The 17991-nt window shown below is 39.0% G+C and overlaps 1 protein-coding gene across 1 annotated transcript; it reads left to right on the plus strand.

Annotated features, from left to right (window-relative positions):
• Positions 1 to 1509: 1509 nt before the first annotated feature.
• On the plus strand, positions 1510 to 17991 carry LOC139717336 (5-hydroxytryptamine receptor 3A-like). Its single transcript, XM_071628842.1, has 6 exons — positions 1510 to 1626; positions 9356 to 9489; positions 10222 to 10266; positions 12485 to 12591; positions 14434 to 15151; positions 17754 to 17991. The coding sequence occupies exons 1-6, from the start codon at positions 1563 to 1565 to the stop codon at positions 17844 to 17846; spliced, it is 1161 nt and encodes a 386-aa protein (XP_071484943.1). The 5' UTR covers positions 1510 to 1562; the 3' UTR covers positions 17847 to 17991.

Here is a 17991-nt window from a genome sequence, read left to right on the forward strand (position 1 = left end):
TGCAGATATTTCATAGGAGCACTTGTCGCAAAAGCAAATGCCATGAAACAAATTATGAGTCACCGAATATCTACAAACCTGGATGATGTGATGTCATCACCCCACAAGAATTCTATACCATTGTGTTTTATGAAATTACTATAGTGCGCAAGGGTAATTATCAAAATCCTGCTTGTGGTCCATGCTTTAACAGCTCCTAGCTTTTCCACAAAACTCCGAACTTTGAGAGAACATTAATTTTTATATTCCTTTTGTAATCTTTTTAATGATGTCAATCTATGATGTTCAAAGAGCATGCTTCCACCCCTCCCCCCCCCCCCCCCCACCCCCTCCGCTCCTCACGGTCATGGGGCTCTGATCTGGTATACAGGAAGGAAATACAGGAAGCAACCGCGCATCAAAGGTGTGTAAATAATGGCGTTCTTTTCACTTTCTTTTCGTGCACATCATAATCATGGCTGACTGCACAATTTTATCATTGTGTTTACAGGCGTATGAGCAAAAACATTGTCCCCAGCACGGCCTGTGAGCGGAGTAGGTGAATTGTCTTCCGTACAGGATGACGTGCACTTGCAATACAGGAAAAAAAACGTTATTATTTCTTTTTCTTCTTTTTTGCATTGGGGTCCTATTGTTTTGTTTGAATAGTGATTTCTCATGGCTTGATCTGTGTATCTGCTTTTCGAAGCGTGGTCATGCAAATACGGTGCACACAATAAAACTTTACAAAGCACTAAGAAATATAAAGACCCCCCCCCCCCGACTTATTAGACAATTATGCTGGCTCACGAAACAGTAAATGTCTACTGCATATTATGATAGCACAAAGAACACCCAATCTGCGTTCCAGACAAAAATCACTGCTGGTATATATCATATTTAGCTGACAGACGGAAACATACAATCGGTATTACCGTAAGATAATGATGTTGTTTTGGTGTTTTTTTTCTTTGAATTTTCGTATTAATTCAGTTGTTACTTCTGTTGTTGTTGTTGTTGTTGATAATGTTGTAGATGTTGTTGTTGTTGTAGTTGTTGTTGTTGTTGTTGTTGTTGTTGTTTCTGTTGTTGTTAAATTACATTCAGGCCGATATGGTGATTGTCACTTGTCATGTCGAGGGCTGCATTCTTGCCTGTCATGAGGCCAAAATCATACTAATACAGTGCACTTATTAGACTATAAAACATCCACTGCGCTTTCCTACCGCTTCCCCCCTAGCACACAGAAACCATGCCAGGCCGGTAAGCGGTTTAAATTCAGCCGACGTATATAGGCCCTACATGGGGCTAAGCTGTGGCTTCAGTTCTTCTAGCTCCACCGTCTGTGAAAATCGTTTGAGGGAGGTTAAAGAGACGACATCAGCTGCTGGCTGCTCAGATGATCGCAAAATCAGACCGACTGCCTGTCAGCTCTCCCGACTCCAACCCCGCGCGGAGGCGGTCCACAAAACAGGGACAGAGGAAACAAGCAGTCTCCTGAGCTTATTCATTGCACGGGAGGAAGGAGATCTGATCGTTGTCGCTCTCTTGATATAGCGCGCTGTTTGGCTGACAACATTACGATGTCGAGAGCTGTGTTCTACGTCTTCACCCTTCTCATGACGAGTTATTTCCTTCATCATGCAGGTAATAAAAGTATAGGCCTAAATGTGCGTGCGTGCGTGTGGGTGTGGGTTTGTGTGCGTGTGTCATGTGTGTGTGTGTGTGTGTGTTAGTGTGTGTGTGTGTGTGTGTGTGTGTTGTTGCTGTTGTATTAGTTGTAGTTGTAGTAATTGTTGTTGTTGTTTGTTTGTGTGTGTGTGTGTGTGGGTGTGTGTGTGTGTGGGGGGGGGAGGTGTATAAGTTGATAAATGGATTTGTGTTTTAAATGGCATTTGTACCGTTTTATGTTCATGGTACACCCAGAATGGGTTGATTTATGAATGATTTGAATGAAATCAATAAAATATCATTGAAAAAAAAAAGTATGTGCGTGTGTGCGTAATGCATTCAGTGCGTAAATTGAGTGATTTTATCGTCGAAAGTGGCACACTATACCAGGTATACACCTAAAAAAAAATGACATGATCCCTTTTCTTCTATATACTCTTGAAAAATAGTGCAGAAAAATACAAACGGGAACTGAACTGGTATTTTGTGTAATACAATGTATTGGCCTATATCAGCAAACTGCCTTTTTCGGAAGCTTAAATCCGCCGCGAAAAAGGAGAGTTGATATTAGAATTTGGCTATGAAGGCGTCTCGTTCAGGACGCACAGGCAGAAGAGTGTAGAAGGCGAGGGCCATTTAAGTCTATGAAAGCTGGCGGTTTTGGTCTTTAAATTATTGTTTATCATAATATAGTTCTACACATATCAAGAATTGAATGCTCAAACTGCACAATACCAACAAAATAAAAGAACGAATGCAAATGAAATGAGGAATCATAGAAGCATGGCTTGTAGGACGCGAGATTCCCAGAAGCTGTTATAAAATGAGATTAAATGAGACACTTCACATGTGCATATTACTGCACAACATATTATTATTGTTCACTTTATGTAAATAATAGTGTCATGACGGCATGCATGTACCACTCTGCAGTGCACGTTTGATATGAAAGATGCACTTCTACAGAAAAAGAAGAAGAGTTCTTTCATGAAATTTACAGTTGCGAATGACAAATTGCTTGTAATGCATATATAATTTTATTTTGTGAACCATCATCTATCATGTACAGTTGAATACATGCCAATGTTATAATTCCTGATTTATTCTGTGTTTTGTTTTGCTGGAAAAAAAAAAAGAATTCAAAAAATGAATTGAATTGAATTGAATTGAATTGAATTGAATTGAATTAGATTATGAAGTGGGAAATGCGTAAGTCGAAGAATAAAACGAATCTCTATTTTTGTTGTTGTTTTTTTTTTCCAGAGCGATCATACGATCCTAAAGATGCACTTTTCATTGAAAAAAAAGAATGAATTTGCTGAATTCCCTTTGTATTTCCTTTATATCGTTGTACGGACGTGGCGTCATGATCTGTCGGTAGTCTTCTCAGCCAGGGCGATAGCTGCATCGAAAATTAAAAAAATTATAAATTATGAACGGATTGTGCGATTTTACTCAATTTTTGATAATGATTTTTTTTTACTAATATTGCTGCATTCACCCTAGGTATATTTAGGTTCCATTCCCCTCTATAATAACGGGTATAAAAGCTCAATGACGAAATATCAAATAAGTACAGAACTGTTGCCGATGTGACATAAACTGCTGGTGACAGTGGGTCAAAGGTGGATTCTTGCTGCCTGCAGAATGTTGCACGTCCGCGGTTTAATTGTCGGTTCTCCGCGGCTTCATGGAAGGCCTTCCGCAGATCATTCTCTTTTTCATATCTCTTTTCTAGACTTCAGAAGGACATGCTCATGTTTTCCGGATGTTCTCCGATACGTTTGTTTTTGTGTTTGTTTTGTTATTCCTTTGTTCTGTCTTCTTTACCTCATATGACCGCTTGAAGTTCACTGCGATGGTATACCGGCAGTTGGTTGTCGACTGTGGTGAACAATAGACGACTCGCGTGGAACCCTGCGAAGTGCAACAGCCGTACAACCTCCTTTCTACTCTTTTCAGAACACGCAGAAAACAAACAACCAAACAAACAAACAAATAAACAAATAAACATTTGAATCAGCATTCAAGGCAGTCGATAAAGGAAACTTTAAAGAATTATGAATTAAAGAAAAATTAAAGAGTAATATTGGAAAACTTTCAGCGAATATCTATAAGAGTAGCAATGAAACAATATTGAAGAGTAAAGTGTAAAAGTTGGGGGGGAACTAGACAAAAGTTATGATTTGCTTTAAGGTTGTTGTTGTTGTCGTCGTCGTCTTCGTAGTTGTTGTTGTTGATGATTACATGTACGGTCCTTTATATGTATACGTATGTGTATGTATGTGTATGTGTATGTATGTATGTATGTATGTATGTATATAGGTCTACATAAAAATTCTACAACTTGTGATGTCATAGCTCCTTACTTAGGCCCTCCAGAACTGGAGACTGACATTTGCTGTATGTGTCAGTGGCAGGTCAAAGGGATATGTTGTTTTCATTGAAAATAGAAATTTGTTCAAATCGTTCCCTATAGTTTCTTTATATTGCCCAGCTTTTGATGGGTCATCACGAATTGCTGCAGATTTCCCACCTGAAAAAGGGAATCTCGTATGGAACAAACAAAATCTTTGAAAACTCATAAATTCTGAAGGGATTGTCAGATTTTCCATAGGTTTTCACCGAATGTTCAACTGCTCTTTCAGCGTGTGCATTCATCGAATTGGCATTCACCATGAACGCCTATACATGCTTAAGGGAACTTTTCATGCCTTAAAGGTAATCTTGAAATAAACGAATTAGCCTTTAGAACTCTGTCTCACACCCCTTAATCAATGTTGCTTGTAAAAAAAGGCAGAACACTATAATGGGAATTACCTCCCAACACAATTTTTTTTTCAAAATATCCCGCATCGTAAATTTGCGTCATAAGTTGTAGAGAAGTAATAACAGAGAATATTGTGACATTCTTAAGGGGACTGGGTTTTATGCCCTAACTGAAGACATAAACACAATATAAGTATTTATTCTATTTCTCAGTACAAAACAATAGGATGATTTTGAGGTGATACCTTCTTCTTGTGTGTGGCAGCTACCGTTTGTTGAAAACGTGAAAATTCTGTTACTTTCTTACAAAGCACACTTGTTACTTGTAAAAAAAAAAATAAAAACGGTTATAACGAAATTCTCGTTACAGAGAAATCCAGATTCAAGTCCCTAAATTCTCATTTACACTATACTGTTTGGTTATTACGAAATTTCGATATAACGAAAGAAAACCGCCGATCCCTAGGACTTCGTTATAACGGGAGTACACTGTGCTTTATTTCATATTTCTTTTCTAATTGTAAGGAAGCTTTTGCCAGTTTTTGCAGCTTTTGCAAGGCTAAGCATGCGTGTACTGCATGCACGTATAGACATTGATGTGATATCATATCAAGAGAATAGTATTTACGACCGTTGGCAATCTTCCATGTCTTTTTGCAAACCGTCAGTATTTTTTTTTATTCGTCTATGTAATCCAATAGAAGAGGGATATAATACAATTATGGAGCAATATACTAAATACTTATGCAAGTAGAAAGGAACCACTGACGATATATGGTTCGTTCGAAACAACGATCTATTCAATAGGGCAGATTAGGTTCACACAGCGAGATGATAATATAGGTTTCGGATCTCTTTGGGTTCACATGACTACTACATGTGATTCGTGGTCCCGTAATCTTTTCTTTTTGTTTGATGTGGGGTTTTTTTTTCTTCACAAATTGCAGCCGCACTTTGATGTCAGAGTTCAAGTTCGTTTTGCGACGCGCAGACAGCTGATTCATATCGCTCGATTCTGGAGGAAACATTGAAAACACGACAGAGAATATAATAGCGTGACTTCTTCACGAAGTACTAGGCGGGCTCCTTCGCCGGAGCCAGGGTAGAGGTGATGACCTCTATATTGAGACAAGCGATTTTGTAAGCTGGAAACTTAAATTGAATTTAGATTCTCTCTTGCAAGTCTATGATGTAACATTTACGACGGAATAATAGCATTCCTGCCCTTTGATATGTAATGTTATGATATGTGACTTTTCACTGCTACATACAGTAAGTAATAAGTTGGTCGCATTCTCCACCGTATTGCAAAATGTTCCGAGTTGATACCGTTTGCTGGCTTAATTATGAAATTATAAAATGGGGTGAACCATTTCACCGGCTTGCACCGTGCTCTTCGCCAGCAAGTAAAGCGGGATCCTTTATTTTTTTGTCTGCATGAGGCATGACTTCCTCACACACGGGACATCCATCTAATGTCAGAATTTTAATACGGCCAGACTGACGTTATCTCTTCAAGAGGGAACGGCATAATCACATACAAACGTTGATCAGCAAGACTATAAATATGGGACTCGAACCCGAAGTATTTGATGTCGATTTTATTAATGTTCTCTGTTCGCACTTACAATAAATTAATGATAATGATGATAATAATAATAATGATAATAATAATAATAATAATAATAAAAAAATAATAATAATAATAGTAATAATGATAACAATAATGATAATAATATTGATAACAATGATAATAATATTGATAACAATGATAATATCAAATGATAAATTTAATGATGATAATAATAATGATAATGATAATAATGATAATGATAACAATAATAATGATGATAGGTACAGCATTTGTAATGTGCTATCGATTTAGTGGCCTATTCTGACGCCTATTATGATGATAATGACAACATGAAAAATGACAAAGATGATTATAGGCCTAATTCTATTATTGTTATTTGTATTAATACTGTTAATATAATAATATGGTATTATGATCGATATTATTATCAGTATCATTTCGCTATTATCAATATAATGACATCGATTATACAAAAATCCGTCTTCAGGCGGAAAAGGAATTCGAGATGAAGAAATGTACTTCCATGTCGTATCGTACCTCCATCTGGAATCCTGTTGATGCCATCCTCATAGAAATGTTTCTTTAAGATGTACTCGCCTTCATACAGACAGCATCTTATAAGTTGTATCAAGCTTCTTGTAGACTTGCTGCAGCTCGTAAGTATATCCGTACTATGATAAACGTATAAAACAATAAAGTGCAATTCAGTAATTCGGGTTAAATTTAGATCTATATAGTGTAACATTTCACCAAGGTCAGATCTGGAATCAGAATTTGCTGGACTTGTTTGGGCAGTGTTATGATTTCGGTTTCATGCCTGTACGACGTGCGCGGAGTTCGTCGTCCTACGAGGCTATACCTCCTGGATATTTGTCTGTTTGCTTGCTTATTTAGCGTTTTAATGTTTTCATGTAAATGGGTTCTCTAATATGCCATTTGTTATGGTCGGAATTGTTATATCCGTTTCTTTTTTCTTTTAGGTAATGGTACAAAGTTTACTTTATCTTGCTTTTTAGAATTTGTGCAAGTGATGATCTTGTTTCTTAAATATTTGCATATCTTTCTCTATCTGTCTATCTATCCATCTATCTACATTTATACAAATGTTGATATGGGTTAATTTAGACAATAAATATTTGAAATTAATATATTTTTATGTCACTTTGTGATATTCTAAGATTTTCGTTATGATCATTACAGCTTGAGGCAGAGTAGGGCATGAAACATGGCAATATAAATGTACCAGCCATCGTTATAATGATAAAGGTATCTGAACGTCGTACAGTGAACGTAACAGCAAAAATGACTGGGAAAATGTACAAGAATTTCAAGGGAGCCTCGATATCTCGCTGTAAACCTTTACTAAATTGCTGTTGTTGTTGTCGTTGTTGTTTTTTTCAGACGCGCTGTTTACATACGTAATAATGTTTTTGTTTCTGTGTTTTTGTGGTTTGTTTATGTTTTTTGCTGGGGGCGGGTTCGAGGAAATTATGAAAGTTGGAAGGTCGTAGTAAATCTCGGACCCTCAGCGGGGGAAAAGTCGAGAGCTGTCGATGTTCGTGCTGGGTCGGATTGCAATGGTTTCCTCTCGCAATCTCGACAGTTGGCCCAGGGGGGAAGGACGAAAGAAGGCAAGAGGCGACGAGTATAATATGAATTGTGTATGTATAGATAGCGATTGCCGTGCACTTATTTGGGGTCACGACTGGAAACACGCAATGTCAACCCAATACACTGCAAAATTGCTTACGCGACAAGATCAGTTAGTGGGTATTTATACTCCGTATTTCATGTTCATGTTCATGTTCATTGTTTTTGTGCATACATGATATTGATATGTATATAAAAAAAGAATGATATGTAGGCATACAAAATATGAATTTGGGGTTTTAGACATACAGCACTGATTGACTTCACTTAAAAATATTTCATTGAAATCGAGCAGTTCTAATAGTCAGTGGTAATTCATTGTCCTTATCTTTTCAAGAAGATTTTTGTCTTTCAGTTGTTGTGTACCTTCCCGTATTTATTGGACCTTGAACGGCGCGAATACAATATCCTTTAAAATGTGTGTCGGTTCATCTTTCCTGGTTTTCACTGTACATTGGTTTTGTGTGTGTGTGTGTGTGTGTGTGTGTGTGTGTGTGTGTGTGTGTGTGTGTGTGTGTGTGTGTGTGTGTGTTTGCGTGTGTGTGTGTGTTGTGAGTAGTAGGTGTGATACAGCATTGCCTTAAATTCTCCAAGAATATTGTGCACCATGCATGTATTTCATGTTGTGTCAGAGATAGTGCCTCCCCCCCCCCCCCCCCGCCTCCTTCGAATTGCTGTTGTAGCAAGTTGGCTTTTTTTCACAGATGAAGCTATAGAGGACGACGATGAGTGTACGTCGAGTTTAATTTCCGTTTACTTATGTGAAGCCAAGTATGACATCAACATCAATGCTCTTCCCCTGTCTTTATATAATGTGTGCATTATCAGTTGATTGTGAAACAAGTTTGATGTAGTGTGTTATTTGTGCGGAATTGTCATTGTTATTTTTTTTAGTTGCTGTAAAACAGGAATGAGTAAACAATCAAAAATCAATAGTTGAAGTCTCGGGAAACCTCGGAATTTATAGACGCGTAGAGATTCAGATATGATGGTCGTTATAATACTTTTAAAGGAAATCATAATGATAATTTAGCTCCATGGTTACACATTATAGGCCTACAGCTGGATCAAGAGGCATGTTGTCGGCAAACACCCCACTCTGAGATAGACGCATAATTATTATAACACAGGATTCATGCCCTACATGGACCGTATCCTTAAAATTCAGGGCGCTAAGATAATTAATGTGTCATACTAGAATATACACACGTAGAAGTCACAAGATGAACATTGCGCTTTGTTGAAGGTAAGAAAAAAAGAAAAGAATAAGGAAGTATAAAAGGTACGTCGTAAATTCGTAATTCTAGATAAGCTTGGATTTGCTTCCCAGAGAAGATCCATGTTTTCTTTTTCGAAGAAATCGTCAAAAGTGTCGCCATTGTTCGCAACCGTGTCCAGAGGCAGAGAAAAGAAACGGCCGGGTTGCATTAATTTTTGTTGAGGCTATGCATGCATATATTATATATATATATATATATATATATATATATATATGTATATATATATATATACATAGTTTTCTGGCAGTTCAATTTGAGTTCAAGTTATGGTTGATTAAAATAAGCAAAAATGCACTCTTTATCGATCCTGGGCAGAGGTCATGTCGTCAACGATAAGCAAGTATAAAGACATGTCAGATTTTTTTTGTTGCTAATTTTTAGCAACAAATAATGTCCGTTAATTTTTTTTCAGACGGAAGCGAAGCAAGGTACAGGCTTCTCACCAAGATCCTGCTTAACTACAGCAAGTATCTCCCACCTACGACTGATTCGACGGATCCACTGAAAATAGCCGCGTCGATATCTGTGAAGAGCATTAGCAATGTGGTAAGTGCAGCAGGGCGATGTGTCAACACCTAAGTCACGTGATCATCTTTCCTTCCTTCCCTATCTCTCCCTCTCTTTCTCTCTCTCTCCCATTCTCTATCTATGTATACATGGTATATATATATATATATATATATATATATATATATATATATATATATATATATATATAATGGTCTATTTATATCTATATCTCTCTATATATTTTCTCTGTTGGATAGTTATGGTGAGCTCTATGGTCGAATGTTACCAGTGTCTCTGATGGTTACAGTACAGATTGTTATTCCGAAGGTTCGATAATCAAAAACAAAAAAAACAACAAAACAACAAGAAAGGTCCGTAATTCCGAAAGTTCGTTAGGAGGTGTCTATACGCACCTTCTCTTCATGTTCGTATTAACTACCCTTATTTCATTTGGATTAACAAACCTTCGGTTTTACAAGCCTATTTCATTGTCGAATTAACGAACCTTCGGAATAACGAATTTTTGGAATAACGCCCGAAATGTTCGAATCATCGAAGTCTATATTAATAGTCCGTTTTAAGATTAACGAACATCAAGATATAGGGAATTTGTGTATTTTGGAATAAGGAACCTTACTTCATTTTCGGATAATGAAACTTTCGTTAAAACAAATATCGACCGCCTCTGATGTCGAAATTAAACGACGGAGCAATAAAACCGTGTTTTAATTTGTTTTTTTCTTTTGCCGCTGTCAATGTCTTGTACAGGACGAAAAGGCGGGGACTGCGGAGATCTACTTTTGGTTGTATCAGGTACGTTACGATTTATAGCTTTCGGAGGTTTTTTAGTTTGTACTGCTTTGTTTGAAGTCCAACGAACAAATTATGTTGATTTTATAATATCACAAGCAACGAAAAGTCGCGCTTCTGTCCTTGTTCTTGTCTTCATCATTATCTGGATATAAGCCAGTTAGGATTAACCAGTGAAGTTTAACCACGAACTCCTTGTGAGGCATCAAAGTTCTGTCTCATAAAATTGTAAGATCAACCAAGCATTGAACCAGTTCGACCTCATCTTATATATACCTCGGTTGTGAACCGCGTTAGCCGCGCCGCTGGAACCGCCCATCACGCTGTTGATGTGATTTGAACGTCCCTAATGGTTTTCCATTCTACTATGATAGCGCAAAATAACCCAGGGTCTAGGCCACGGTATTAGACTTATAGCTGGCGTAAAAAAACAAAAAACAAAACAAAACAAAACAAAACACGACCATCGAAGATAATTGCTCCATGTTGTTGCTGTTGTATTTTCACTGCTATATAGGACCGAAATCACAACAATTCGATGTGAAGCACTGCATATGAATCAACAGGTTCAAATGCCACTTGCAATTTTGTTTCAAGAGTTACTATTCAAAAACTATTTAAAATTGCTTAGATTATGATACCATCTGATTTTTGTCCGCGATTTTCTGCACATAACGTTTTACCAGGCAGAATGATGCTACAAATAATGTTTCCAGACAATCAATTCATACAATAGTTGCATACACAAGCGCACAATAGCGGGATGGCGAGCGCACTCCCAATATCGCGTTGTTGCAAACGTTCACACTCTCAGGATTAGCAAGTTAATGATTGCGCTCTGAATCTCGAGTTTTCCTGCAAGCGTTCAGACGTACAGAAATATCCCCCGTATTGCCGGTCGAGATAACTGCCAATAGGGGGATTCACACGTACACAAATTAGGGGGTTACAAATCTCGAGATTTGCATCGCGATAACACAAAAATTGGCTAGACCATTTTCGAATAAGCGCGCTAATTTGGCCCACGGTGATGGTGTGAACGCTCGACCAAAATAAGCTCGAGATTTTATATCCCATCATTCAAAGCGCACATCTTAGCAGCGTGCGCACCACCCTTTTTATGATTCTTTATTCGAATTTCGTTCAGTGAGACAAAAAAAAAATCACATTCACAAAAACAAAACAAAGCAAGGAATAAAGACAAACATGCAACATTATACATAAACATTGTACATGTACCGAGATATGCAAATCTGTAATAAAAATCTTACATTACATTTGATTAAAAAAAAACAAAGACAAAAAACAAACGAACCCGAAACCCGCTTTTTTCCCTCAGATATCATTTTTGCAAAGTTCATAAAACTGGGGAATGCTCAAGGGTATTGGCTACATTCCACCACTTGTTTCTTGAAATATGAAAATATTGTTTTCTTCTTTCTCTTCTTCTTTTTTTTTTGCGATAACTTGAACCAGTCAAATGAAGCTGAAAAAACAACAACAACAAATAAACGTCAGAAGTAAAATCTAAATCCAGTTTAGCAAATATAAGGGGAAAAATACACATCACTGTGAGGCGCAAGAACAATAGATTTATCGATCGACAACTAGCGGGCTACTTTTGTCCTTGCAAGAAAAAAAAATGAATAAAAAAAAAAAAAAATCGAGATTTGGAGCGCGATGACCGCGATCGCAATCCCGCTATTTTGTACGAGTGAATGCAGGCTATTGTTGCAGATACATGCACTAGGTATAATGTTTGATACCGGCAAGGAGCTTCGAAGCTCCTTGATACCGGTATGTAGGTAAAGTGCAAAGGAACAAAATTGGAATGAAAGTTTCAATTGGAATGGCGACTTGGTTGTGTCTTGGACGCCATGTATGCGTGTGTTGTGCGCCTACTCTGGTGCATGGGCCTAAAGCTTTTGAATTGTTTTGAGAATAGCTGCTGTTAGTAGAGTAAAGTGTGACAAACATTCACGTTACAATCACTATGGACCATTTTCACCAAATCTCAATCGTGATTTCATATTGATGATGATGGCAATTACAGTCACAGTAACGGAAACGCAGCTCACACTGATACAGAGATAGCATGACAACAGTCACAAACATCCATTCCATGATAACATAGTGATAACTTTTTGCAAGTGAACTTTTAACAGTTTTCTCCCGCTCCAGTAACTACTGAGAGCGCAAATTTTGCGGTTTTTATCGACAGAACTGGACGGATGAAAAAGTGGCTTGGAACCGGACCCAATTCGACATCGCATATCTAGTGCTCTCCCGCGAAAGCCTTTGGACTCCGGACACAGCCATACTCCACGGGTAAGTCCTAAAGATAATCATCCCGCCAAATTTCGAAATTACCATTTCGTAGGAGTGTTGTGCGTTTACTGCAGCCCTAACATGTACTTAAAGTGAAGCATGGTGAAGTGCATGAATATCTTACTAAAGTCCCTGTGGTTTAAATGAAGCAAAATCAAGTACAAACAGAAAGGGAGTTATTTCATTAGAATGGCCCGTAAAAGTGGTAATATTTTCAAGGTTTCACATGTTTTTGGTGGGTTTTTTTAAAAGAAAAATTATACCCCTCTTGCAAGTATCCAATGTCCACACCTCGTGGCTTTACTTCAAGACACACTCGTCCGACGACAGATTCGAGACAGCGCAACCGAGAGGCGTCAGTCAATCAGCCAACGGCTAGTGGCAAACAGCACTCTCGCCTTCCTTACCAGTCACGAATACATTTAAAAAGTCGAAAATTGCCTTAGAAGAAGGAATTTTCCATCCATGCAGATAGATATAAACATGTCTTAATCATATTGCGTAAGTCGAAATTCAATTGAGAAGATCGACTAGAGAGAGGTTAAATTGATCCCTAGGAAGAAGGGTAGAGCAGCTTAATTTTTGACCCATTTTAATATTCCTTTCAATCTAATACGAATATTTATTGGTATAACTATAACCATCGCATCGCCAAATGTGATTGCGACTACAATAATAATGTATCACGTATTCTTGTAAAACAGAAGAAACGTGTTTTTTTTTTTGTCTACCCAACTTACGTGAAAAGTATTCCTTTGTATCGCTTTGTATTGAGTTTTGTGTTTTGTTTATTTTTGGTCGTTGTTATTTTTTATGTTGAGTTACTTTTGTTCTTAAAGAAATTGTGAACCTGGAGTGCAATAATTTCCGCCAAACACACTCAGGACCACCATATCGCAAGGCAAAAATGACATTATAGACAGTGCTATTGGTAATGATAGATGTAAGCTTTTGACGCCTCATCCCTGGTGCACTCCGTAGGGCCTATATACGTGGTCATGGGTTTGTGGTCATGAAAGTTGCAACGTTAGCAGTGGACAGTGATATTGAACGCTTTATTCTTTATCACGACACAGAAAATACTGTTATCGAAACGCATTCCGTGGCAAAATCATATCTAATCAAACATTATGCAGTTTTACATCAAAAAATATACACACCAATCACTGAGGGCTGAGACCTCGACCGTAATTTCTCAACATGGGGACTGAATCTTATTTATCCATCCCATTCCATATGTCTGCTTGAAATCCAAGTGGGATCGCCTTACACGGCACGTACGTCTCGACCGTGACCTTTGACTCGTAATTTTTGCTCTGTTTAGTCCAATAATATTCTAGACATGCTGATGTCACTGCACTGATACACCCACACACACAATACCAACATCAGCAATAAGTACGGATTCGGGCAGTGAGAAAGCAGAGTAATACTGCACGCACATTAGCAGAACGTCACAATATGACATAATTACCGGTGTTCCTTTGTTCAAAAACGTACCCGGTAGAAATCTCTTATTTTCACAGAATATAGTCACTCTTCTCTTCGGCTCGAACGTTAGCCTAGTTACCCGGGCTTAGTTCCTCAGATTACTCTCTCCTGTAGCGCCAAAACTTCACATTCGTCACTTATTCTTAGCAGCACTGGCGATGAGATGGCCAATAATTCATTATACATGTACAATGAGAAATGGTCCTAAACAAACTTCAACCAAGGAGATGGTGGAACAATTTGAAGGTGGTTAATGTAATCGAACGAGAATTGGTAACTTATGTTTGACATATCTTATGTATATTCGACGAGTATGTTACATTCTTTGATATTATGCTCCTTTTCTTCTAGGAAAGAAATTCAACAAAATATTGCACATGATGCTACCATACAGAACAGCGGGCAGGTGTCTGACCTTCGCTTCTTCCAGGCAACTGTGCCGTGCGTGCGCCAAAGAAAGTGGGATGACGCTGGATACGATGTGGTAAACGGTGGCCGAATCGACGGAAAGCCAACACTCCTGTGCTCGCTGGCCATCGGGTGCCGGGTCGAACCCATAGAGGACATCGTTTTTGACGCGATCGGCTTCGACATCGACGCGTTGTACTACGGGTCGGAATGGGATCTACACAGCACGCGGTCCTACAACGCAACCGTGCAAACCATAGCTTCGCTGCCGACGATCTCAAGGGCCGTTTTCGACATCGTCCTGGTCAAGGATGCCGCCGATGTTGACGTGTCTCTTCAGATTGTGGTGTCGTCTATCCTGACGACGCTGATGTCGATAGGCGTGTTTTTCCTGCCTCCCCTGGCTGGGGAGAGAATTGTCACGGCCGGCATGGCCTTCCTTGGGCAACTGCTCCTGACAGGACTCGGCCTTCTACTTCAAATCGAGTCGAAGAGCTCTACAAAAGTGCGGAATCTTACTCTTTTCTCCACCGTCTTCGTGTTCCTGGTCGAAATAACTGTCATAGTCTCGTTCTTTGTCTTCCCGCTGTGTGTGTGCCAGAGAACCAAGCCAGAGAGGACGGTTGACGAGGAAGACAGGAACCACCTGCTCAAACTTTCTGTAGGTTACCACGCCATGTATATATATATATATATATATATATATATATATATATATATATATATATATATATATATATATATTATATATATATATATATATTATATATATATATATTTTATATATATTTTATATATATATATATATATTATATTATGATATATATCATGATATATTATTGTACTATAATATATATTATATATATATATATATATATATATATATATATATATATATATATATATAATTTCCTTTTTCGTGTCTACTTCCTCTTTTTCTCTCTTTCTTCTCTTTTCACTAGCATTACTACATTTGATATACTATATTTCTACCACTAATGCCTATTTTTCTTTATGCTATGAAGAAAATTGCAGATATGAGGAATGGAAATCTATTCCGACCATCATATTTGGTGTAGTATTGATTTTTGGACTGACGGAATATTCTTTCTACTTATTTAACATCAAACTAATGAAAAGACTACGTATCAAGAGAAAAAAAAAAGAGAGAATGGGTTCATGTGCATTTGTTGAACAATTATGTGCATACGATAAAACGAAAGAACAACAGAATAGCAATGGTCTCTTTGACCGACAACATATTTCCAATATCCAATATGTGACATATTGAATTCAGAGAAGTGAAGGGACTTCTGCTACGGCACATTTTGGTAAATTGCACATTTTGGTAACTGTACATTTTGGTAAATTTACCAAAATGTGCAGGACATTGACGGCACATTTTGGTAACTATCTGCTCCTCCACAATCATCACCAAAACAAATTGTAAGTGCAGTTCGTTTTTGTCCCCACCGAATGAGATCGGCAGCCTAGAAACGCGCAGCCCGTGTCACACCTTTCCGGGCAAGCTGCGCGGGCTTGTTGCGAGTAAGGTTTTTCCAGCACGCAGGAAAATTACATCGCTCGTAGTTTCCCGGAGCTGCGCACGCAAGTCCGATTTACCCGCAGCCAAGTCTTGAACAGCACCTCGCAGGCAACTCCCACGAAGGTACTTCGTAGTCCCCGTATGCGGTCAGCGCGGCCAAGATAATGACATTCTGTTATTTCTGTTGGACTTCTGCCATTCCTTCAGATGAATTTCTGAGTTGTCAGGCCCCACGCGCCTGGCACGCAGGTCAGACAGAATACCCGCAAGAAGGAAATAAGTAGCACGCATTCATCAAACAAGACACATGCACAAGTCGCCTAAATCCTTGTACGCCCTCAGAAATTGTCCGGTATGCTGGAAAATCCTCACACGCAACAAGCCCGCGTAGCTTGACCGGAAAGGTCTTACAAGGCCTTAACATGGTTACGGGTAAAAAGGATTTGCGTGCGCACCTCCGGGCGACTACGAGTGAGATACGTGCTAGGTACTGTTACGTGCAGGTCATCTTCGGGGACCTCCAGGTAGTAAAAATTGTTCTTCGCAAGTCGCACGCAAGCTACGCGGGCTTGTTGCGAGTAGGGATTTTTCAGCACGCAGGAAAATTTTCTGCTGGCGGACAAGAATGTTTACGAGTTTCGCACTTGTGTCTTATTTGCTAGACGCGTGCTACTTACCTTCTACTTGCGTGTATTTTGTTTGACTTGCGTGAGAACTTTGAAACCGATCCGTTTTCTGTTACGAGCGACTTACGGGTACTGGGAAGTATCTGCGTTGGAGTTGTCTGCAAGGTGCTGCCGGTAAGGGTCTCCTACTGGTGTTCAGCGTGTACCCCCGCAACTCACTCGGAACATGTTTTGAACATGCTCAAGGCCTTGTCATACCGTATCTGGGGAAGTTTGACTTTGAAGTTTGAAATTTGATACCCGGAGCTCTCCGCAGTTGGTCCGCACCTGACAGACGTCCTAGCGCGTATCTCGCCTGTATTTGCCCGGAGGTGCGCAAGCAAGTCCGATTTACCCGCAGCTAAGTTTACAGCATGACCAAAACTTTTTCCGGGTGAGTCGTGGGAATTGCCCGCAGAGGTACACGCAGAACGCCAGTAGGAGGCCCTTAGCGGCAGCACCTCGCAAGCAACTCCCATGCATGCATTTCGCAGTCCCTGTATGCGGGCAAATTAATGACATTCTGTGGTACTTCTGCCATTCCTTCAAAGGAATCCCTTCACTGAGTTGTCAGTCCCACGCACCTGGCACGCAGGTCACACAGCATACCCGCACGAAAAGCAATCGCAATAGCTTAATCGAGCCTTCAGCTCGGGTGAGCTAAATAAGTGTCTTGCCTGTCTTTACTGCAGGACCATATCACCTTAACTCCTTGACCGTATCATAAATCTCAAGCCCATCCATGGGTTTTTAGTTCAGTTACCAAAATGTGCAGATTATCAAAAATGTGCAGGCAAATCCACTTTTAACTGCACATTTTGGTAACAGTTGATCCCGTCAGGTATAGGTGCACTAACGGCACATTTTGGTAAATCACCAAAATGTGCAGTTACCAAAATGTGCCGTGACATAGTGACGGCACATTTTGAACACGACAGAATACATAAAATATATACTGAGTAAGCCTGAAGTAATGAAAGTATTTTCTGTTGGCCATCTTTGTTGTGATATATTTGTGTTTTCATTTTCTCTCTCTCTCTAATCACTTTCAGGAAACCAAAGTCTACTCCGCCATACCGGATGCAATTCTGTGCATCATCTTTGTGGTCGTGTACTGCATTGGCACGGCAACCATACTGGTCTAATTATTTGCGCTCTACATTGTATTTGGACATGTTACCATGGTGCGATGTGGGAAGGACTAAGTGAAAATGATCACCGCAGTATCTCCTGGAAAGACATTTTGTTTTATGTCAGAGCAAAGACTGAATCCCAGTCATTGCGGAATGC

The sequence above is a fragment of the Diadema antillarum genome, unplaced genomic scaffold (assembly GCF_040938485.1).
Source record: "Diadema antillarum isolate AM-2024a unplaced genomic scaffold, OU_Dant_1.0 scf00000074, whole genome shotgun sequence".
Taxonomy (NCBI): Eukaryota; Metazoa; Echinodermata; class Echinoidea; order Diadematoida; family Diadematidae; genus Diadema; species Diadema antillarum.

What these genes read in the sequence shown, in the direction of transcription:
- LOC139717336 (XM_071628842.1), top strand. Translation starts at nt 1,563, where the DNA reads ATGTCGAGAGCTGTGTTCTACGTCTTCACCCTTCTCATGACGAGTTAT. An exon ending in TTATTTCCTTCATCATGCAG is followed by an intron (nt 1,627 to 9,355) that starts GTAATAAAAGTA and finishes ATTTTTTTTCAG; the next exon opens with ACGGAAGCGAAGCAAGGTAC. An exon ending in ACCACCTGCTCAAACTTTCT is followed by an intron (nt 15,152 to 17,753) that starts GTAGGTTACCAC and finishes AATCACTTTCAG; the next exon opens with GAAACCAAAGTCTACTCCGC.